We start from the raw sequence: 24,262 nt of genomic DNA on the forward strand, positions 1-24,262 counted from the left end.
TTCTTTCATTCACAACTATCATTTGAAGTAGTACTTTAAGTGATAGATCATGCAGATGGAATTGTAGGTGAAATTTGAAGCAAGAGAAGATATAACTGCAATATGTCAATAGATTTGGAAAACCTCAACTTGGTCCACAGATTGGAAACACTCCATTTTCATTCCCATACCCAACTATTGCACAATAGCTCTGATACCACATGCCAGGAAGGTGATGCCGAAAATCATACAACGAAGGTTGAACCATACATGGAGGGGTGAACAAGCTGATTTAAGAGGTAGAGAAACAAGAAATATCATTAGTGATCTACCTTGTAATATTATAACAGCAAAGGAATACCAGAAAGTGCTGTACATGCCCTTTATAGATTACAGGAAGGTCATGAGAAGATGTGGAATGTACGAGTGGGGTGAAACAGAATGGTTAGCAAAGGCTGTGCGCCGAGTACATAATGAGGAAGTCTGGACTGGATGCATCACCTCATAAACAACATCACTTTGCTTGCTGAAAGTAAAGAAAAGCTCAAAGACCTATATCATGACAGCAGGTTTACAAACAAACATTATGAACTAATTGGCTTGAACAGTTTGCACAAGACCAGCCTCTATAAGATCTGCAGGTGCTGTGAGAACTTGACCACAAGGAAGCATATTCATGCATTGGAGCTCTGGTGTTGAAGGACATTAGACAGCGAGTCGTTCAAAAGATCAAACCAGGTCTCTCTCTTGAGGAATTAACTACATCCTCTCATATTTTAGACACATTTTAGATGCTTGGGAAGGTGGAGGGGTCTCAGAGACGAGGAGATGGATAGACTCCTTCAAATCCAACATGAACATGTCAATAAAGCATCTGAAGTCTCGAGGAGCTGACTTCGACTACATAGCGTGTAGTTTGGATACTGCTCACAATCACAGCACGTTCTGTTTCAGTTTTAGTTATGCAGTAAATTAATTAACATTTCTCTCTTGTTTGGCAGATCTAGTAGCCACAGAGTGAGCTCCTGTCTGTCGTCATCCATTGAGTGTAGAGCATGACATGAGAACAAAAATAAATATCATTAAGTACATTTATACAGAAATAGACAACATTTTCTGATAAGTACACGTCTACAGAAACAATGGCAGTTTCTACATTCATACAAGTAGAGATATACAATTTTAAATTCTTGTTTCAGTTTTCATATTGGAGACCTAACACCAAGAAATGAACTGGAGGACTGGAAAACAAAGACAGCAACACAATCCCTCTTACTACAGACACTTCAGCTGACCCATATTCTAGTCTATGTTTACTCCTCAAGAACATGACACAGGAGCAAGCTAAGAATGTATTTCATACAAATTCTGTAAAAGTTTAAGAGAGAGCGATTTCTTTTTACCTCTTTATTCCCCTTTCCAGACATCAAAAGGCACACAACTTCAAGCATAATCCCTTTCCAGACATCAAAAGGCACACACCAGGCTTACAAACTTTGACCTTAAAGCTTGCCAAAAAAATGTACTTCCAAATATATCGGTGACATTTCAAAAGAAATGTGCTTAACCTCCTGAAAGGAATGAAATACAAACATTACAAGAAAGTGCACAAGTAAAAGTCATTTGTTGTGAAAAAGTGCAATGCACAGATGACAGCTCCAAGTTCCTTCGGGTGGAGTTGTCAGGGGAGGCACCAGACAGTACATGTGGTAGCCACGATCACAGTCGTCACAGAAGAGGAGCTGGTCCTGTAACAAACAAGCCTCAATGAAGCCAGCCACGATCTCCCCTACAGAGTTACTAGTAAAGCGGTACGATACTTACATCATTGTCCGAAGTTCCACACAGCGAACAGCACTTGCACTCGATACACTGCCACCGATACTTGCACACCGAGACGATCATGTTGGGAGTGAATTGGAGACATGTTGGATGACCTACAAACAATTATAAGAATTGATGTAAGGAGTGCCAGATTAAGGTGTTTGGGGGCCCTGGGCTATTTAAAAATGTGGGACCCCTTCTTCCTAACATCACGCAAGACTAGACTTGTGTCTAGCGCCTGACAATGTGAAGCCTCTTGGCTGCGCTCGGGTGAGATCTGTAGGCTATGCTCGGCCGTGCTCGGGTGAGATATGTTGGCTATACTCGGCCGTGCTCGGGTGAGATCTGTCGACTACACTCGGCCGTACTCGGGTGAGATCTGTCGGCTACACTCGGCCGTGCTCGGGTGAGATCTGTCGGCTATACTCGGCCGTGCTCGGGCGAGATCTGTCGACTACACTCGGCTGTGCTCAGGTGAGATCTGTCGACTACACTCGGCCGTGCTCGGGTGACATTTGTCGGCTATGTTCTCCTGGCGAGCATTAAGATAATAATGGAATATGTAACATTGAACTTTCCGATACCAGTATTCCAATATTACTACAATATGATAGAAACTTGAGATATGTTTCGGCATGAGAGATGCTAGCAGAGATGCACTGGCCGTTGAAGTCAGGCTGCCTAACAAACTACTGTGTATTCTATTCAAGGGATTGCCAACAGTTTTGTTATATTTCACTTATTTGCTAACTGGAAAGCAGGTGGCCAAATTTACATTAGATGCCATTGAAGAAGACAAAGAACCCGTCGCACCGACACAGATACTATAGGTCTAATGGTGACGATGGGATAGAAAAGGGCTAGAAGTGGGAAGGAAGCGGTCGTGGCCTTAAGCTCCAACTTTTGCTTGGTATGAAAATGGGAAAGCACGGAAAACCATCTTCAGGGCTGCTGACAGTGGGGTTCTAACCACTATCTCCCGAATACAAGCTCACCGCTGCACGCCCTTAACCGCACGGCCAACTCGCTCGGTGGTTTTCAAGTTCTTTTAATAGTAAGTGATAATTACCAGGTTAATATTTCAATGTTTGAAACATTATGTGGGGGACGTTGTACTTCTGAAGCATGAAATAATACATCCATCCGATAATGGAAGGTCACTAATTCCTTTGTTATGACTCTAGTCATCCTTTGTATCGCTTCCAACAATTGTCTCTGATTTTCTAACTGCAGCTCTGCATTACCTTCCTCGAAATGAATTAATAAACTGCTTCAGTCTCATGAAAGATAAATTTACAAGAGAAATAAAATGTGACACTTGTAATGATGGGCTTCCACAGCTCTTTTTATAAATATTTTTATAGCCACTTTTAAGTAACATTGTCACAAATCAACTCAATAGAAGGTTTTAAAACTTCAGTGAAACATACGCAGCGTTAATCTACTTCCAAAAACCTTGGCATACTGGTGTTGCACGCTCGATTTAAGAAGGTAGTGTAGAAATTAAGATTTGTAAATATGGGTGTGAGCTATGAGGAGATTTAAGATGAAAATACTTAATTTCTATGAACTGTGCGCATTTGGAAGTTGCGAAAGTAGGGCAATGTAGGGAGCTTAACTGCGAAGGTGGTGGGTGATTCTTGAATTATTAGCTCACTTTAGGGCGCAGCGAGGGATCCAGTCAGTTGTGTTGCCAACCACCGTCAGCTGCTCATCTGCTGGCCATATTGTATTTCATAGGTAACGGATCGAACTGCACAATGTCAGGCGCTAGACATAAGTCAAGACTAGCATACTCAAGTCGTTATAGAACTTCCACTTAAATTGATGAATAAGGAAGTGTTGAAATAGACTACAATTTCTCTCTATTTTTCATGTTAATATTTCATAATGTCAAAACATATTTTACATTTGACTCATCATCACTATCAAATCGGCATACAAAACAGAACTTACAACGATTTCATTCCCATTATCTTGTTGGCATTACATGAATTTAAAATCTAAAATTTAAAACTAAATCAACATGTAAAAAGCTAGCACAAGTGGTATTATGAGATAACGAGGAACATTGTAGTATTATGACTCAAACTACTTTTTTACAAGTCATAATACTACAATGTCCTTCGTTATATCATTGGCAAACTCGTTCCTGCCTGCAGTAAAGTATCGATTATTCGAATGTCGATCAATAGAAATATCGGCTAACAGAAAGTGTCCCTGTCAGCAAATTCAAATATCTGCGTTATGTATATCCACAAGTGCTGTGACAGAGTAACGTTTTTCCCTTCCTCACATCCAAAAATACAGAAATATCGTTAAAATGTATTATAATTGTAATCTAGGTCCATTTCAGCCAATTGTAACTCTTTTCATCCAAAGCTCACCTATTTTTTACTTGGACGTAATTAACAATACTGCCGTTGACATCAGTGGCGCATGAATCTTCGCTTGTGGCAGGTATTGAAATGAGATGAATGATTGTACAGTTCGCAACGACGTCTAAAGGAACACAGGTCATTTTCAGTTTTTCCGGTAAATTTAAAATAGACTAGTTAAAGATGGTGTTGGCGGATCAAGATTAGTTCAAGAATTCGGAGCTGGAAGAAAACAGTAACGAACATTTAAATGAAGAGTGATACCTGTTCGAAAATTATAAGTGCATTTGACGATAAGAACGGAAGCTTGAAACAGAAAAACTTTGAAAGTGTTCAGTATCACTGCATTGCTCTTATGGCGTAGGAGCAGACTTTTTCACAAATGATCGGCTTCCCGAAAACTCACTTAACTGATCGTTCCCATTCACGAATTCTTTCGGATAATTGATGCTGTACTGAACTGACCTAATTGGTAGTTGAATAACTTTTACATTAAAAATGTCTTTTTCCTTTCCTTCAGATTTGCAAATGACTGTGAAACATCATCGAATGACAACTCATTTGTTATGTCACGTTCTAGTCAAACCATCCAGTCTTGATTGACCGTAATTTACTTTTGATTAGTGCCAGTTTAGAGAAAGAATGCTCTGCTTCACAATTGGTTATTGGAATTACGAAATACAATTTCAATGCCACAAATACATTTGGAAATACACTAATCAAATCATTTTCGTATATGTATTTAGCTATCTCCTGGCAAGTAACTACATCTACACTTTTAACGAAATCAAAAAAATGTTTTAATTTCTACTTTCAAAGATTCATCGAGATCATCTCGGTAAAAACGTACACAGTTATTAAGAGAACTTTCATCGACAGTACATGAAGCCTTACAGTCTACTAGTAACTGGAACAATGACTGAAATGTTCTGTAAGACTCAAGACACTACATAAACTATCAATTATCACCAAAAATGTTTGTACTTCAAATTATTTTCTTCCTTTCAAAATAGTTTCGTTAAGGGCATTAACACCAGTATATCTCTTCTTTGATTGTCTTTCAGATGTGTGCTCAAAACCTGTGAGATATTTTTCACATAACCTTTTAGCTTCCTTTTCATATTTGTCAAAATTGCTTGTTTCATTGGCTGTGAATGTAACCAGAGACTCCAGAAGTTTACAACCTGTTAACAAGTCTAGTGTAGGTTTCTGTAAACTCACATTAACTTAAATCTTTCCAAAATTTCATGCCAAAGGACACACATAAAAGCCGATTCAAATTTCACGAACTTATTTTTCAGTGATTTTGCTTCTCTCCGGCACTCATGGTTTTCTTCAGCATTCTCACATAATATCTAATACACACAAAATATTGTCATATTCATATACATGCACAGAGGTGGAACAGCAGGCCAAGGGCCGTGGCTGCAGCCCCATTAGCCTCTTCTTAATCCGGCCCTGGATATAATTTATATTTACATTAACCTTTTTAGTGCTAGGCAAAAATGTAAATGTGCCAAGCTGTTTTAATATAATGCCTCTGTTTTTAAATATATGAAAGCAAAACTTAATCAGTGGATCCAAAAGATAGTCATCTAATTTGAGGATTACTTTGAGATGATTGTTAAATGTATTCCTCATGTTATTAATTAATTAATCAATCAATTATAATAATTTATTCAGGAAAATTCAAGTTGGAAATTTGATTATTCATATTAGCACAGCCTTGAAGACTGGAGGGCACAAGATAGTTGCAGTAAACAAGGACAGTGATGACGTTGATCCTAAGTGAACGGGAGGAAAGGCTCCTCTCTCAAGTCTAGATCATGGAAATGTTGCAGAACCCTCTTTAATGCTGGTGCCAAGATTAGGCGCCATTTTCCATCTAGAAGCCTATCAAAGAGGATTGCCCACAGCGACTCTGGATCCTCAGCCATTACAACTAAAACTGACAATTTACCTTTAAAAACTATGGACAGTATTATAAATTTACACAATAAAAATATGATTTAGTCAGCGTGGGACGACGGGATGCTATGGGCATAACTGACAAACGGTTCAATGAATTTCACCAACATTTTCAGTTTGTTATTAATGCATAAACACACAAACAGCATAAGTTAGTGGAACGACGTAAGGTCAATGAAGTGGAAGAATCTTGTAAAGCTTTTAAACTGAACAAAGGATATGCCTGAACCATATATAGGAGTAGCTAGTACCTGTTTTTTTTTTTTTTTAGAAATAAGATCTCAATATAGGTTTCTATACTATGCTCATTAACATGATTGAGTGATTAAATGAACACAAAAAGTAGCAAATTTTAAGGTGCAGCCTTCTTCAGTTCTAAAACAAGAGGACCTTATAAACTATGCTTTGACACTGTGGTTCCTTATATTTAGAGTACAAGGATCCTAAAAACATATATACACACATTAAAATTAATTTTAAAAATATTGAAATATTCGTCTAAAAGAATTTTGTATAACATAGTTTCTTAAAAATATTCATGTCTGATTCTGAAATGGATCTTCTTCATAACTGCTCGAACAATACCTGTAAAACATGTCCCATTCAAACTACTGTAACAAGATTTTAACAAGATTGTATCAAGATTTTTATGTATTGAATAGGTGGTTGATCAAATAGATAATTGGTAATTTTAAGAAGTACAGTGAATTTCAATAAGGACTCTACTTGTAACATACCACTTAATTTAAGATATCATTTTATATTTTTTACCATGACAATCAGGATCCTGATTTTTATCTTTGAGTATGAGTGTAAAAAGGTTGATGATGCCTTTTTAAAGGGCGAAACATGTCCCTTCAAATTTTAGTTTAATAGGATGTAAGTCCTAACTTTGTAAATTCTATTGTACTGAATAGGTTGATCCTAAAAATTTTTGGTAATATCTTAAATTGATGTATATTTCAATATGGACCAAATATGAAATTTGTAACATGTAACATACCACTTAGTCGAGCAACTTCTCTCCTTTCTCCAAGTCTTCACAGCCCAAACTTTACAGCATTTTTGTAACGCTACTCTTTTGTCGGAAATCACCCAGAATAAATGAAGCTGCTTTTCTTTGAATTTTTCCAGTTCTTGAATCAAGTAATCGTGGTGAGGGTCCCATACACTGGAACCATACTCTAGCTGGGGTCTTACCAGAGACTTATATGCCCTCTTCTTTACATCCTCATAACCATGTGCAGAGATCTGTACCCTTTATTTACAATCATACTTATATGATTGCCCCAATGAAGATCTTTCCTTATATTAACACCTAGATACTTACAATGATCCCCAAAAGAAACTTTCACCCCATCAACGCAGAAATTAAAACCGAGAGGACGTTTCCCAATTGTGAAACTCACAACCTGACTTTTAACCCCGTCTATCATCATACCATTGCCTGCTGTCCATCTCACAACATTATCGAGGTCACGTTGTAGTTGCTCACAAGCTTGTAACTTATTTATTACTCTGTACAGAATAACATCATCTACAAAAAGTCTTATCTCTGATTCCACTTCTTCAGACATATCATTGATATATATAAGAAAACATAAATGTTGAATAATACTGCCTTGAGGAATTCCCCTCCTATTCATTACAGGGACAAATACAGCTTCGCCTACTCTAATTCCCCGAGTTGTATTTTCTAGAAATATAGCCACCCATTCAGTCACTTTTTCTAGTCCAACTGCACTCATTTTTGCCAGTAGTCTTCCTTGATCTACCCTATCAAATGACTTAGATAGGTCATTCGCAATACAGTCCGTTTGACCTCCTGAATCCAGGATATCTGCTATATCTTACTGGAATCTTACAAGCTGAGCTTCAGTAAAATAACCTTTCCTAAACCCAAAATACCTTCTATCAAACCAGTTATTAATTTCACAAACATGTCTAATATAATCAGAAAGAATGCTTTCCCAATGCTTACATACAATGCATGTCAAACTGACTGGCCTGTAATTTTCAGCTTTATGTCTATCACCCTTTCCTTTATGCACAGGGGCTAGTATAGCAACTCTCCATTCATTTGGTATAGCTCCTTCATGCAAACAATAATCAAATAAGTACTTCAGATATGGTACTATATCCCAACCCATTGTCTTTAGTATATTCCCCAAAACGTGATCAATTCCAGCTGCTTTCCTGGTTTTCAAATTTTGTATCTTATTGTAAAATGTCATTGTTATCATACGTAAATTTTAATACTTCTTTAGTATTAGCCACCTCTTCTATGTGGACATTATCCTTGTAACTTTGCATACTGCTGATTTGTGCCTTTTGAAGATCCTCGCATACACACTCCCCCTGAAATATCCTTCTTGGAACCTGTTTCTGCCTTCAAGTACTTCTCTATTTTTCAGTAAAATTATGCTTGCCATCATGTTATCCTTTGCTAGATTCAATTTCCTAGTAAGTTCCTTCAATTTCTCCTTACTTCCACAGCCATTTCTAACTATTTCTTTCCAACCTGCACCTCCACTGGTCTGGATAGGTCAGGTTAGGGCCTGGACCATTGGTCTCGATTGGTATAGCGCATTCTATGCAGGCTGTGGGGTGGAAAAGTTCCTTGTGTATTTCTCTCCTGATAGAGATTGCAGAGCATTCTATGTAGCGGTAGAAAAGAGAATTCAAGTTCCTTCCATACTTCCTTCATGACAGATTGTTGTAAGGCGATAAGAGCGGATTTTCTTTGGCCCTCGGCGATAGGTGAGCATGCTTTTCCTCTGCCTGGGTTGGTAACAGAATAGCAATGATGATACTTGACCATCGGTCCCTAATGCTACAAAATTAGACGAAATGTAATGACAATTCATCCACTGACCAAAACGCCATGATGAAGAATGAATGGATGAATATGATCCAACTCACAATACCGGATGTTAAAAATAATTCCAAAATCAAACAATCAATCCACTGACTAGAAACTTTTACTGACCAAAGCACAGTGTTAGTTGTTGTCTAAAGGGTGCAAAATCCAGGTAAATGGCACCTCGTCGCTAGTTCTCATGTTGCGGTAGTAATCCAAAGTAGCGTAAACTCACGGTACCACTCGCACAGGTAATGCAGACCTACGGTGTTTCTCACATAATGGTGCCACTCATAGGCAACGCAAACTGTGGTGTTACTCACCTAGGTGTATTAATCATCGGCGCCGGTATTTCTGTGATGTTCCTCACATAGTGGACCCACAGTGTCGCTCATATAGTGGTACTAATCACAACATAGTGGAATTACTTGCAAGTAAAGGCGACCGATGGTGTTCCCCGTATGACGCCTCTTACAACAGGTAAGGGATACCGTAGGTAGATTCTCCACCCACAGTGAGTAGTTCAGCAATGAAAATGGCGTGCAATACTCTTCATTCGGTTAAAAAAGTAAACATACTTCTGGGGGCGGGATGATGGGTTCATTTCAAGTTAGTTCCTTATAATGTCAGAAACATGTGGACACAACTTTTCCCTCAAATCCTGTTCAACAGATGTGAATTTGTGACTGAAGTCATCCACATGCTGGCCGATGGCAGAAAACCTGTTGTATTAATATGTTCTCAGTAGTGCGTCATGTCTGTCTGGGCAACGAACTAGGCTTCACAACTGTTTCATCTAAGCCTGTAAACTCCTGCTTTGGAAGTTGTGGTTTTAGTTGTCTTGTCTCTAGACAGAGGGCGGTGTTTGATTTTATTTATTATTTTTTCTATAAACTGCTTACTGTATCCATTCTTTTTGGCAATGCAATTCTTCAGCAAGATCTTTTTAATACAGAGGAATGGTGAAAGCTGAAGTAAGCAGCCCATTCTGGGGATCGAGGGTGCAGAGAATCGCAGCAATTGGTGATGGTTAATTCAAAAAAGTTGACAGAATATTGGGATTCTTGAGATGGGGATTGGAGAGGATGGTGAGTGCATGTCGCCCAGAAGCAGATGTTATTGAAGAATGCATAATTACATCTTGGAATGTTGCAAAATCTCAGCGAACCCATAGCTACTTGGTAAATAGCATTGTCAAAACAACACAAGAATTATTTTGTAAGACGAGTAGTCATGAGTTCCTGTATTTCTTGCAGCTCAGTTTGCTATGTTTCTTTAAGTTGCTGTTGATGATTTCACAGTTTACATTGACAGGAATGCTAGGATACATATTAGTTATGTCAAAAGAGTGGACAGAATACTGAGACTGAATTTTTATGTCTTTGATTTGTGTACCGGCTTTGTGGATTTTGGGTAATGCGTTTGCTTTCGGTTATCCCAGGTTATGTTAATGAGTGTGGGATCTTTTTTAACTGTTGAATGAACTGTTGCAAAAAAATTGCTTCATTTTGTTAACAAATTCATTTTTATTCCTAATGACCGTGGAATTACCTTTATCTGCTTTGGTGATAATGAGATCTTTGATTTTCATTTTGTGATCACAAATCTGACCTTGTCTTGATAACCAAATCTGTTTCTATTGTAGTAGTTTAGTGGGGCTGAACCAGGGTCATTAAGGGCAACATCAGTAACTGGAAGGTGAAATTTGTGTCATGTGTTTGAACTTCTGTTTATAGGATAACATGCTTCATAGTTTTTGATTCACATGTAATTGAAAAGAATCCCATTGAACTTTGGGTTGATTTCTTTGGGTCTCATGATTGAGTCATACTTTGTTGGTGAGGGCTAGCAGCCAGAAATGCACTGTTTATAAAAGTCTATTTTGTACATTTTTAGCTCTTTAGGCCTAAATAACGGCCGGGTAACTATAGTATCATAGGATATGAATTTCATTATGATCCGTGCTAACAAATTCACAATTATAAGAATTGAAGGAAAGTCCACCTATTCAATACAAATTAATATTTGATGTAAGTTATCAATCAATCACTACTGATCTGCATTTAGGGTAGTCGCCCAGGTGGCAGAATCCCTATCTGTTGTTTACCTAGTCTTTTCTTAAATGATTGCTAAGAAATTGGAAATTTATTGAACATGTCCCTTGGCAAGTTATTCCAATCCCTAACTCCCCTTCCTATAAATTAATATTTGCCCCATTTATCCTCTTCAATTCCAACTTTTTCTTCATACTGCGATCTTTCCTACTTTTGAAGACACCAAACTTATTTGTCTACTAATCTCATTCCACACCATCTTTCCACCGACAGCTCGGAACATACCGCTTATAATACCAATATAAATGGTCCATTTTTAGACATTATAAATTTTCCAGCTAATTCATTTCTGGTTGCCAGCGTTTCGCCCCAGTGTGCCAAGTTGGGCTCATCAGTTGGTAAATAGCACACCCACCAAGAAGCCGGGCTAGTGCATACCGTGGAGGCCACTGCGTAGGCTACTTGGAGCCACCGGCAGTGCCAATTTACTCATTCTATTGGTATTATAAATTTACTCATTCGGGACAAATATTTCAGGTTCCCTTTGTGAATCAACATCTATATCATCTGATGGCCAGGCAGGCATCAATTTTTTCTTATGGGAATCAACCCTCCTCTGCGAACCATGTGACCTTGCCATGTCCCAATAATGCAGACAGCCGAGTCGCAGGTGCAACCATATCGGATGGGTATCTGTTGAGAGACCAGACTAACGAATGGTTCATCGAAAGGGGGGTAGCAGCCTTTCGATAGTTGCAAGGGCGGCAGTCTAGATGATTGACTGACACGGCCTTGTAATAATACTCAACATGGCTTAGCTGTGTTGATACTGCTACACGGCTGAAAGCAACGGGAAACTACAGCCGTAACTAAATCCCGAGGACATGCAGCTCTCTCTCTGTATGAATGATGTACTGATGATGGCTTCCTCCCGGGTAAAATATTCCGGAGGTAACTAGTCCCCCATTCGGATCTCCGGGTGGGGACTACACGAGAGGGGGCGATCATCAGAAAGGTGGATACTGACATTCTGCGAGTCGGAGCGTGGAATGTTAGAAGTTTGAATCGTTGTGGTAGGTTAGAGAATCTGAAAAGGGAGATGGATAGGCTAAAGTTAGATGTAGTTGGTATAAGTCAAGTACGTTGGCAGGAAGAACAAGATTTTTGGTCAGGCAAATACCGAATTATCAACACAAAATCAAACAGGGGAAATGCAGGAGTTGGTTTAATAATGAATAAGAAAATAGGGCAGCGGGTAAGCTACTACGACCAGCATAGTTAAAGAATTATTGCCGTCAAGATTGACAACAAACCAATGCCCACCACAATAGTGCAGGTCTATATGACTACTAGTTCAGCGGACGATGAAGAAACCGAAAGAATATATGAGGAGATAGAAGATTTAATACAATATGTAAAAGGTGATGAGAATCTAATTGTGATGGGAGACTGGAATGCAGTGGTAGGCCAAGGAAGAGAAGGTAGTACAGTAGGAGAATTTGGATTGGGTCAAAGGAACGAAAGAGAAAGTCGGCTGGTTGAATTCTGCACTGATCATAATTTAGTCCTTGCCAATACTTGGTTCAAACACCACAAACGACGGCTGTATACGGGGACGAGACCTGGAGACACTGGAAGGTATCAAATAGACTTCATTATGATTAGGCAGAGATTCAGAAACCAGGTGTTGGATTCCAAAACTTTCCCAGGAGCAGACGTGGACTCTGACCACAACTTGTTGGTCATGAAATGCCATCTGAAGTTGAAGAAATTGAAGAAAGGAAAGAATGCAAAAAGATGGGATCTAGACAAGTTGAAAGAAAAGAGTGTGAGGGATTGTTTCAAGGAACATGTTGCAAAAGGACTAAATGAAAAGGCTGAAGGAAACACAATAGAGGAAGAGTGGATAGTCATGAAAAATGAAGTCAGTAGGGCTGCTGAAGAAATGTCAGGAAGGAAGAAAAGATCAACTAAGAATCAGTGGATAACTCAGGCGATACTAGACCTGATTGATGAACGACGAAAATACAAGAATGCTAGAAATGAAGAGGGCAGAAAAGAATACAGGCTATTAAAGAATCAAGTGGATAGAAAATGCAAGGTAGCTAAGGAAGAATGGCTGAAGGAGAAGTGCAAGGATGTCGAAGGTTGTATGGTTGTAGGAAAGGTAGATGCTGCATACAGGAAAATCAAAGAAACCTTTAGAGAAAGGAAATCTAGGTGTATGAATATTAAGAGCTCAGATGGAAAGCCACTTCGAGGGAAAGAAGACAAAGCAGAAAGATGGCAGGAGCATATCCAACAGTTGTATCAAGGTAAAGATGTAGATAATTTGGTTCTGGAACATGAAGAGGCTGTTGATGCTGATGAAATGGGAGACCCAATTTTGAGGTCAGAGTTTGACAGAGCTGTGAGTGACCTCAATAGGAACAAGGCACCTGGAATTGATGACATTCCCTCTGAATTACTGACTGCCTTAGGAGAAACCAGCATGGCAAGGTTATTCCATTTAGTGTGTAAGATGTATGAGACAGGAGAAGTTCCATCCAATTTTCGGAAGAATGTTGTTATACCTATTCCCAAGAAAGCCGGTGCTGACAGGTGTGAAAACTACCGCACCATTAGTTTAGTATCTCATGCCTGCAAAATTTTAACACATATTATTTACAGAAGAATGGAAATACAAGTTGAAGCTGAGTTGGGAGAAGATCACTGTGGCTTCAGAAGAAATGTAGGAACACGTGAAGCAATCCTGACTTTACGTCTTATCTTAGAGGATCGATTCAAGAAGGACAAGCCCACGTACATGGCATTCGTAGATCTAGAAAAGGCATTCGATAATGTTGATTGGACCAAGCTATTTATGATTCTGAAGATGATAGGGATGAGATACCGAGAACGGAGAATTATCTACAATCTGTATAAAAATCAGTTTGCAGTGATAAGAATCGAGGGCTTTGAAAAAGAAGCAGCAATCCAGAAAGGAGTGAGGGAAGGCTGCAGTTTGTCCCCTCTCCTTTTCAGTCTTTACATAGAACAGGCGGTAAAGGAAATCAAAGAGAAATTTGAAAAGGGAATCACAATCCAAGAAGAGGAAATCATAACCTTGAGATTTGCCGATGATATTGTTATTTTATCTGAGACTGCAGAAGATCTCGAGAAGCTGCTGAATGGTATGGATGAAGTCTTGAGTAAGGAGTACAAGATGAAAATAAATAAGTCCAAAACAAAAGTAATGGAGTGCAGTCGAACGAAGCCAGGTGATGTAGGAAATATTAGAATAGGAAATGAAGTCTTTAAGGAAGTAAATGAATATTGTTACTTGGGTAGTAAAATAACTAACGATGGCAGAAGTAAGGAGGACATAAAATGCAGACTAGCACAAGCAAGGAAGAGCTTTCTTAAGAAAAGAAATTTGCTCACTTCAAACATTGATATCGGAATTAGAAAGATGTTTTTGAAGACTTTCGTGTGGAGCGTGGCATTGTATGGAAGTGAAACATGGACGATAACTGGTTCAGAAAGAAAGAGAATAGAAGCTTTTGAAATGTGGTGTTACAGAAGAATGCTGAAGGTGAGATGGATAGATCGAATCACGAATGAAGAAATACTGAATCGAATTGGTGAGAGGAGATTGATTTGGCTAAATTTGACGAGAAGAAGAGATAGAATGATAGGACACATCTTAAGACACCCAGGACTTGTTCAGTTGGTTTTTGAAGGAAGTGTAAGTGGTAAGAACAGTAGGGGTAGACCAAGGTATGAATATAACAAGCAGATTAGAGCAGATGTAGGATGCAATAGTTACGTAGAAATGAAAAGGTTAGCACAGGATAGGGTGACATGGAGGGCTGCATCAAACCAGTCTATGGACTGATGACTCAAACAACAATGTGAATCAACATCTATATCAACATACCGCTTAGTCGAGCAGCTCATCTCCTTTCTCCCAAGTCTTTCCAGCCTAAACTTTGCAACATTTTTGTAACGCTACTCTTTTGTCAGAAATCACCCAGAACAAATTGAGCTGTTTTTCTTTGGATTTTTTCCAGTTCTTGAATGAAGTAATCCTGGCGAGGGTCCCATTCACTGGAACCATACTCTAGTTGGGGTCTTACCACAGACTTATATGCCCTCTCCTTTACATCTTCATCACAATCCCTAAATACCTTCATAACCATGTGCAGATATCTGTAGCCTTTATTTACAATTCCTTTTATGTGATTACCCCAATGTACATCTTTCCTAGGTACTTACAGTGGTCCCCAAAAGGAACTTTCACGCCATCTACCCAGTAATTAAAACTGAGAGGACTTTTCCTATTTGTGAAACTCACAACCTGACTTTTAACTTCGTTTATCAACATACCATTGCCTGCTGTCCATCTCACAACATAATCACGGTCATTTTGCAGTTGCTTGCAGTCTTGTAACTTATTTATTACTCTGTACAGAATATCATCTGCAAAAAGCTTTACCTCTGATTTAACTTCTTTACATATATCATTGATATACATAAGAAAACATAAAGGTCCAATAATACTGCCCTGAGGAATTCTCTGAGTTCTATTTTCTAGAAATATAGCCACCCATTCAGTCATTCTTTTGTCTAGTCCAATTGCACTCGTTTTTGCCAGTAGTCTCCCATGATCTACCCTATCAAATGCTTTCAACAGGTCAATCGCAATACAGTCCATTTGACCTCCTGAATCCAAGATATCTGCTATATCTTACTGGAATCCTACAAGCGGAGATTCAGTGGAATAACCTTTCCTAAACCCAAACTGCCTTCCATCAAACCAGTTATTCATTTTGCAAACCTGTCTAATACAATCAGAAAGAATGCTTTCCCAAAGCTTACATGCAATGCATGTAAAACTGACTGGCCTGTGATTTTCAGCTTTATGTCTATCGCAGGGGCTACTATAGCAACTCTCCATTCATTTGGTATTGCTCCTTCACGCAACAATATTTAAATTAAAAACATCACAGGACTGGTTTTGAATCATCCTCAGACATTGACAATTTATATAGTATAAGCTATGGACTATATTATAATCACAGAATAAAAATGTGAATTTGTTGATTCTAAAGTCACTACATCAAGTGTGATATAATTATGGGGTCGATGCATAAGTTTGTGCGCTATACTTTTGGGTTGGCAACAATGTGGTGTGAAGGGATTGCTTATCATTATTCTGTTGTTTTCACTGAGTTTGTAGTTTGTGAGTTGTGATGATGATGATGCTTGTTCTTTAAACGGGCCGACATTGAGGTCATCGGCCCCTAATGGTACGAAATGAGACGAAATGGAATGACAAATTAACAGTATAAAATTCTCCACTGGCCAGAATTCAAAACGTGAGGACAAAGAATGAATGGATGCATATGAATTTAAAACAATCAGTAGATGCGACCTGCAATGCCTCACATTCACAGAAACTGACGTAAAACAATAGGATTACTGACCAAGGGATCGGCCCCTCATAATGGTACTTATCGCTACGAAAGTAGAACCATGTTGCCGAGACTCGCAGTAGGTTCGTGGTTGTGTGTTGTGTATATTTCAGACAAACGGATATGGAATGTCAAGCTGAGAAAAGTGAGCATTTCCAAAACATTTTACTTTTTGAGTTTAACCGAGGATCCAGTACAGCGAGAACAATTTGTGAAGTGTATACGAATGGAGCAATTGCTGAAAGAACAGCACTAAAATGGTTTTCCCACTTTCGAGCAGGATGATCCACGTTCTGGAAGACCCTCAGATTTTGATGAAAATCGCTTGAATGAGTTGCTTCATGAGAATCCTCATCAAACAACGCGGGATAATAGCGCAAGTTTTTGAATGTGATCAGTCAACTATTGTACGTCATTTGCATTTAACGGGCATGATGCAGAAATTGGGTACATGTGTACCACATGTGCTAAGTGACAGTCAAATCAACGAGTAAACATCTGTTTGTCATTGCTTACCCGGCACCGGTTGGCTTGTGACAGGCACGAAGCATTCCTTTCGAACATTGTCGCCGGTGGCGAGAAATGGTGCCTGTATGTCAACATGAAGAAGAAGAAAGAGTGGCTCAGCCCAACTTCCCGTGCCAAGGATAGTGCCCATCCACAAAAATCATGTTGCATGTTTGGTAGAACAAAGATGACATTCTTCAACATGAACTTCTTCTGAAAAACGTAACGATTACCTCTGCTGTGTATAGTGACCAGCTAAGACGGCTTGCCGTTGCTATTGACAACAAAAGACAAAAAAAACAACCAGTCTTATTGCTCCATCATAATGCTTGTCTGTATACAGTGCAATGAACCAAAGGTGTGATTGCTGAACTTGACTGGGAACCTCTTCCTTATCCTCTGTATTACCCTGACCTTGCCTCCTCAGATTTCCCACAAACAGAATGATAGATCCGACTCAGGAAACTACTGACCCATCTCAGTACCACCTGAATTATCTAAAATCCTACAAACTATTGTCAAAATTAGGCTTATAAGTTACCTCGAAAAAATGCAATTATTTTTCCAGACTTCAATATGGCTTCAGAGGAAAGGCTGGGGTGAATTCTGCCATAATGGATATTATAACTGAGCTTCAAAATTATATTGATAAAGGTTACAAGACTGCTGGATCGTTTATTGATTTAACAAAGGCTTTTGATACCGTTAGCCATGAACTTATGATATACAAACTGGAAAAGACAGGTGTGAGAGGTCCCTCATTACTCTGGTTTATGGATTCCTTATCAAATCAAGAACAATATGTTCAGATTGGCATGAATACAAGTGAACTACGAATGATCTCCTTTGGTGTACAACAAGGTTCCATATTGGGTTCAATTTTATTTCTCATATATATTAATGACATAGCCCTGTGCTCTTAAGGGTAAAACATCACTTCTGGCAGATGATACTTCACTGTTTTATTCATCAAATTCTGAGGATGAAATAGTTGCAGGTATCCAGCATGACTGTCATATCATATATGAATGGCTGAGAAAAATCTACTAACAGCCAATTGCAGAAAAACTGTCTGTATGATGTTCCATAAATCACAAAATAACCTAAATGCAACTACAAATATATTATTTGGCAAGTCAAAATTGCAATGGGTTAAAGAAGTTAAATATCTTGGACTAATAATTGATAGCGCTCTTTCCTGGACACCTCATATATTAAACTTAATAGTTGGTAACATTGGCAAGATTAAGTACCTACTAACAACTGACACACTTTGTCTACAATCTCGACTTTCTTACTTATGTTTCATTTGGGACAAAGCAACCCAAAATACCTTAAATACTTAGGAAGTCTTACAAAACAGGGTTATTAGATTTATATATGGATTCCATCAACAATATTCTCAAAATAAAATGTACCCTGAAACTGATTTATTACCAATTAAGAAATTAATCTCATTAAATGCATCACTTCATATTCATAAAGTCTTGCACAATAAAATGTTCACCAACTTTGAATGTCCTAAAGTCACTGACATCTGTTCATGTAAGACGAGACCAAGGGAGTGCAACACTCATCTCTGAAACTGTTCCATTTTGTAATAAGCTTAAGAAGTACCTGTTAGGCACTATCAACTTGTAACAGTCATTTCTCTTATATTTATTTCCAAAGTCACCTTAAAAGTAAAAAAGTATTGTTACTTTGATAATAATTCACTTACTTAATATAATCCTCTACATTAGGTACGGTAATAGCGATACTCAAAGCATACATAAAACCACTATTATTACTCTTTCACTTTTAGACCTTAATTCACCATTATTGTGAATATCTATGTATTGTTTCTCTTGAGAGAGCTCATGTGCTCACTGGAACCCTATTTAACAATAAAAAGTCTATTGCACTTGGTAACAATATTTATCTTTGAACATAATTTGCATGATAATGAGGTCGTTATTAAGAGTAATAACCTGACAGTACTACAAGATCATTCTTATTCACCAGAGGATGTCAATATTATTATTATTTATTTATAAACAAGAAATATGAAGTAATGGAACTGAACGATGGAGAAGAGAATGCATGATTTAGAAGCTACTCAGGGTAATTCCCTGCACAAATGTTGCCAATCTAGTTAATAACATGCTGAGTAACAGACTAGGGTAGTAGAGTTAGTGCACCCAGACTACCACAAGGTTCTATCCTAGCTCCACTCCTTTTCAGCTTGTATATAGCTGATATGTCTAGCACAAAATCAAGGAAGTTTGGATATGCAGATGACTGGGCAATAGCCACAAGTTCTCAGACATAACAAACACAAAGTTCACATTCACAACAGATGCACTATTTCCACAAATGGAGACTCCAACCAGGTATGACCAAGACTGAAGTTAGTTTGTTCCTTCCATGCGAACAACTGGAGTGTATTTTGATAACACAATCAATATCCTAAGTATTGAGTGTTACTGTGGACAGAAGAACTTTCGCTGAAGACTGCTGCGAAACCGAGATCATCCAGAAAGTATGCGGAACATGGTTGGACACATTTTTTTTTTACAACTTGCTTTATGTAGCACCGACACAGATAGGTCTTATGACGATGGGATAGGGAAAGCCTAGGAGTGGGAAGGAATTTGCTGTGACCTGAATGAAGGTACAGCCATAGCATTTGCCTGGTGTGAAAATGGGAAACCACAGAAAACATTCTTCAGGGCTGCCGACAGTGGGGTTTGAACGCACTATCTCCCAGATGCAAGCTCACATCTACTCGCCCCTAACCACATGGCCAAATTGCCTGGTACACAAAAACCAACACACGATAAAAAGCACCCTAGTTTTTGGGATACAGTGGGTGGAGACGAGGGAGTATACATCAAAACTAAAAAATATAGCTACAAAATGGTTTCTTGACACTGAGTGAATTTCAACAAAGAGGTCAAGAGAGCATAAGTGTGGTAATAGTTTTTTTTAAAGTTTTTTATTCAATACTACACAGTAAAACTTTTACATGTATTACAACTAAACAGAAGTATGGCGTAGATTATACGAAGGTGATCAAATATAAACAGGATTTTATTTTTTATTTAAATTCATTTCTTGAAAAACACAAGGCAATTATAATTTATTTTTCCACATAGCTTCCCGCTTTGGAAATGCACTTGTCCCAGCGTATGGGCAGCTTTTTGATGCCCTCATCATAGAAAGAACAGGGTCGTGTCACCACATTCTCGTCATCTTCAAATCATTGCCCTCCTAGAGCTTCTTTAAGTGGTCTGAACAAATGGAAATCGCAGGGCGATAACTTCGGGCTGTAAGGAGGATGATCAAGTATAGTCCAGTGCATTTCCTGTAGCCTGCAGACAGTATGGGGCCGCGCATCGTCGTGGAGGATCAGTTAGTGTCGTCTTTTGTGGCGATATGCAACCCTCACCTTGTTCAACAGCTCGCAGTACTGAGCTGCATTGATTGTGCATCGCTCATGCAAAAAATCAATCAACAAAATGCCTCGCCGATCGAAAAAAGCGGTTGCAAGAACCTTGCTAGCCGACTTTCATTGGTGCTGCCTCCTTATGACAAACCAGTATACTGCAAGTCTAATAGCAACTCGACTTTGGGTTGCCAAAGAGGCTTATGTCACTTTTTTTAGGCGTATGATGTGTATCTCCTTTAGATACTCATTTTGGCTGAAATTGCAGTAATAGAATAAGATGAGGTGTTCTTTTCCAAACTTGGGGGTTGTGCTGTAACTTGTGATTTGAAGTTTGTTAATGTAAGGTGGATGCTATATTATGTGCCAGGGTCCTATAAGAAATTCGTAGTTCAATACGGGACCTGAAGAAAAGAACAAAAAGGGGGAAGTTTAGTAAATAAAATAAAGCATATTTTACGTGAGAGTAACGAGATAGTGCATGACTCACCTCTGGCGATGTGTGCTGTAGAGTGCAGCAGAGAAGAAACTGAATGTTATGTCGTGGAAGCACTGTGTGCTGTGGTAGAAGGAGGGGGAGAGGAGGACGGAAGGGCAGCGAGAGAGGTGTGGGGTGGAAAGAGAGGGAAGGTGGGCAATTTAGGGAGGGTAATGCAGAGAATGTGCATGGCGTGAAAAAGTATTTTGCATATTTTGAAAGAGTAATCTGCTATTGAAAATTCTTTTGAAAATGAAAAATGCAATCAGGAAATGAAAGAGTGTTTTAGGTGTTCTGAGATTTTGTTTAAATTTAGACGTGAGTTGAAATATCAAAACTGGACCATGAATGAATGGAGGCATGTGCTCTTCACAGATGAATCCGCTTCAGTTTGCAGAACGATTCCCGTCGCACATAAATCTGGAGAGAAGCGGGTAGCCGATACAACCACAGGAACATTGCCGAACGGGACCGGTATGGTGGTGGTGGCGGCATCATGTTGAATGGCCGTACGGACCTGCACATCTTCATGGGTGGTCCGAGGAACACTTAACGCTCGGAGATACAAGGATGAGGTACCGAGACCACATGCGGTTCTGTAGTTCTGTTTCCTCTTAATATATTCTCGTTCGGGACGAGCTCCTCGTTCTGAAGTGTTTTAAGAAAGGCTGCTTCCTGAACATGCTCTGTGTTAAGATGTTAATTATTTGTGAACATGTGTTACTTTTGTAATGTATGTTTTCAAACTCACCTCCGTGAAGCTTGTATGCATTTCTCTAAATGCATCATTGATGGTTCCGATTGTAATGTTATTTATTTCATCATTCTTATTATTTTCTTCTTCTTCTTTTTCTTTTATGACCACATAGGATCACTTTAGTCAGTCCGTCATTCAGGTCACTTTGAAGGGATTGTTCAGGCTTTGCGGTCCTCCCACTACTTCTTCAGATGCTCCGATCTGCGTGCCCTTTCCTCGGTTGAAAATATGTGTATTGTTGGTTTGTTTCGTGTAAGGGAAAAGCGGAGGTTTGTATTCTTGAGTTTTGTATTCAATTTTATCTTATTTGTGGTGTCTTCTGTTGTAAGGCCTATTTCCTTCAGATCCTCTCTTACTTCTCTGATCCATTTACATCCTGTTGTGGTATTTTTTGAGACGAGATTGTGTTGGACTAGTTGTTTCAGAAGTCTCGAGTCCTGCATCCACATGATATGTCCAAAGAATCCCAGTCTCCTCTTACGCATAGTATCTGTAATGGGTTCTAGCTCTTTGTACACGACCCTGTTAGGTATTAACTGCCACTGTCCATCTTTCTGGTATTTTTTGTTGATGCAGGTTCTTCCAATCGTCCTTTCAATTTTCTGAAGTCTGTCAGTCTTTGATTGTTTATTCAGGTAAAAGAGCGTTTCTCTGCATATGTAGCTTCCGGTTTTATAACTGTGTTGTAGTGTTTTATTTTTGTATTTATTGACAGACATTTCTTTTTGTAGATATCCCATGATAATTTTTGTGCTTTAGCTAATCTATTTGTTCTTATTTGGATTGAGATTTTTTTCATTTAGGTTATGTGTTATTACTTCTCCAAGATATCGTTTCACCAGTAATGTCAATGCCTGGGTAGGATCGTGCCGCTTCCCACCTCCGTTTCTTTAGTTGTCATGTTGCCTAAACTGATAATTACATTCTGCTGTTTTCTGCATTAATCGTGCATATGTGTTCGAGGTTATTTAATCTGGTTTAAAAATTATTATTATTCTCCTTTATGCCATGTATTATTATTATGTTTTAATTTCTATGTTGTGTAATACCAAAATGGTTACACTACTTTTTTGTGTGCGATGGGGTAGGTAGAATCTATTTTTATTGTGTTGTATGTATGTGTGGGTTTTCTTATATTTTATATGTTAGATGACTTTCGTGCCTGCTTATAGATATATGGGAGTGTGACGCGTTGTTGCAATTCATCTTGCAACAATAACATCAGGACTCAGCAAGTTTGAGTCCTCTAGCCCCTCACACTCCAACTCCAAGCACGTAATCTACGAGAGGTGCCCCCCTTAAGCCGAGCAACCGAGTGGAAGGTTCGGGTAACGAATCCCAGCAGGAAGCTGGGTCGGCGAGCCGATCACTGCGGGAGGATCACCAATCCGTCACTGAAGCAGGCATGGTGATTATGCTTCACATCATTTAAGTCAAAAGACAATGAGTGACATTAAGGTGAAATTCCTACATTCCGGAGGTGAAATAGCCCCACAATCGGATCTCCGGGTGGGTGCTACTTTGATGTCTCATGAAAGAGAAACAACCATAGGAAAAATCCAAACCTACCAGCTTTGCGTACAACTGTCGTTCTCTATTAGGCAATGACAGATTACAAGAGCTTGAAGATGAACTTGGAAAGATCAACTGGAGCGTAATCGGTCTATCTGAAGTATGCCTTAAAGGAGAAGGGTGTTATCTTTTGAATTCTGATAATTCATTCTATTACTGTGCTGAACCAGAAGGAGGGCTTAATGAAGTAGGATTCCTAATCAATCGACATCTCGTAAACAAGGTCTCTGTATTGGAAGGTACTTCAGGTAGAATTGCACGATTAGTTCTAAAACTCTCTAAGAGATACGAAATGCACATTGTGCAAGTATACGCGCCCACATCAAGCCATTCAGACGAGCAGTTAGAATCCTTTTACGAGAGTCTACATGAAACCTGTGAGAAGTGGAGTGACTGTCACTTTCAAATAGTAATGGGTGACTTCAATGCAAAGGTTGGAACCTTTAAGACTGGTGAAACTGTTATTGGAAACTATGGGATAGACGAGAGAAATGAGAGAGGGGAGAGATTGGTCCAGTTTGCCGAATACACCAACATGCGTATAATGAACACATTCTTTAAGAAACACCCAGGACGTAAAAGGGCATGGAGAAGTCCCAATTTTGAATTCACCAATGAGATCGATTTTGCTCTCTCTAACATCCCTCAAATCATTAAAGATGCATCAGTCCTCAACAGATTCAATACTGGCAGTGACCACCGACTAGTAAGGGCTAGAGCCGAGTTAAGCATTAGGGAACATCGACAAACTAGTGTGGGAGAAAAAGAAACAAATAAATCTTAAACATCTAGAAGAAAATAAAGAGAAATTCCATCAAGCCCTTCAACAAAGCCTACATGAAACAACTGGTAAAAATCTGGCAGAAATGTTAATGGATACTGCTGAAGTAATTGGAGGGTTGAAAAAGAAAACACTCAGGATAAGAAACTCAGTGACGATACCAGGAACCTGCTAAACAGGAGATAAATGAAAATTCAGTCTGACTGTGACAAAATACATAA

General features: G+C 38.9%; 1 protein-coding gene across 2 annotated transcripts in view; it reads right to left on the reverse strand.

Moving 5' to 3' along the window:
• Positions 1-24,262, reverse strand: part of d4 — a 548,883-nt gene that overhangs the window by 33,111 nt on the left and 491,510 nt on the right. Inside the window, exons 8-9 of one of the 2 annotated variants that reach the window (XR_010860741.2) lie at positions 1,804-1,916; positions 1,383-1,727 (exon numbers count right to left, since the gene is read on the reverse strand). Coding sequence is in view for 1 of the 2 variants with exons in the window: in XM_067151017.2 (XP_067007118.1) it covers positions 1,599-1,727; positions 1,804-1,916 (242 nt within the window). In the remaining variant the exon portion in view is untranslated. Of the gene's footprint in view, positions 1-1,056; positions 1,728-1,803; positions 1,917-24,262 lie in introns of those variants that run through there. The other variant, XM_067151017.2, reaches the window with a different exon arrangement.

This window comes from Anabrus simplex, chromosome 7 (assembly GCF_040414725.1).
Source record: "Anabrus simplex isolate iqAnaSimp1 chromosome 7, ASM4041472v1, whole genome shotgun sequence".
Classification (NCBI taxonomy): Eukaryota; Metazoa; Arthropoda; class Insecta; order Orthoptera; family Tettigoniidae; genus Anabrus; species Anabrus simplex.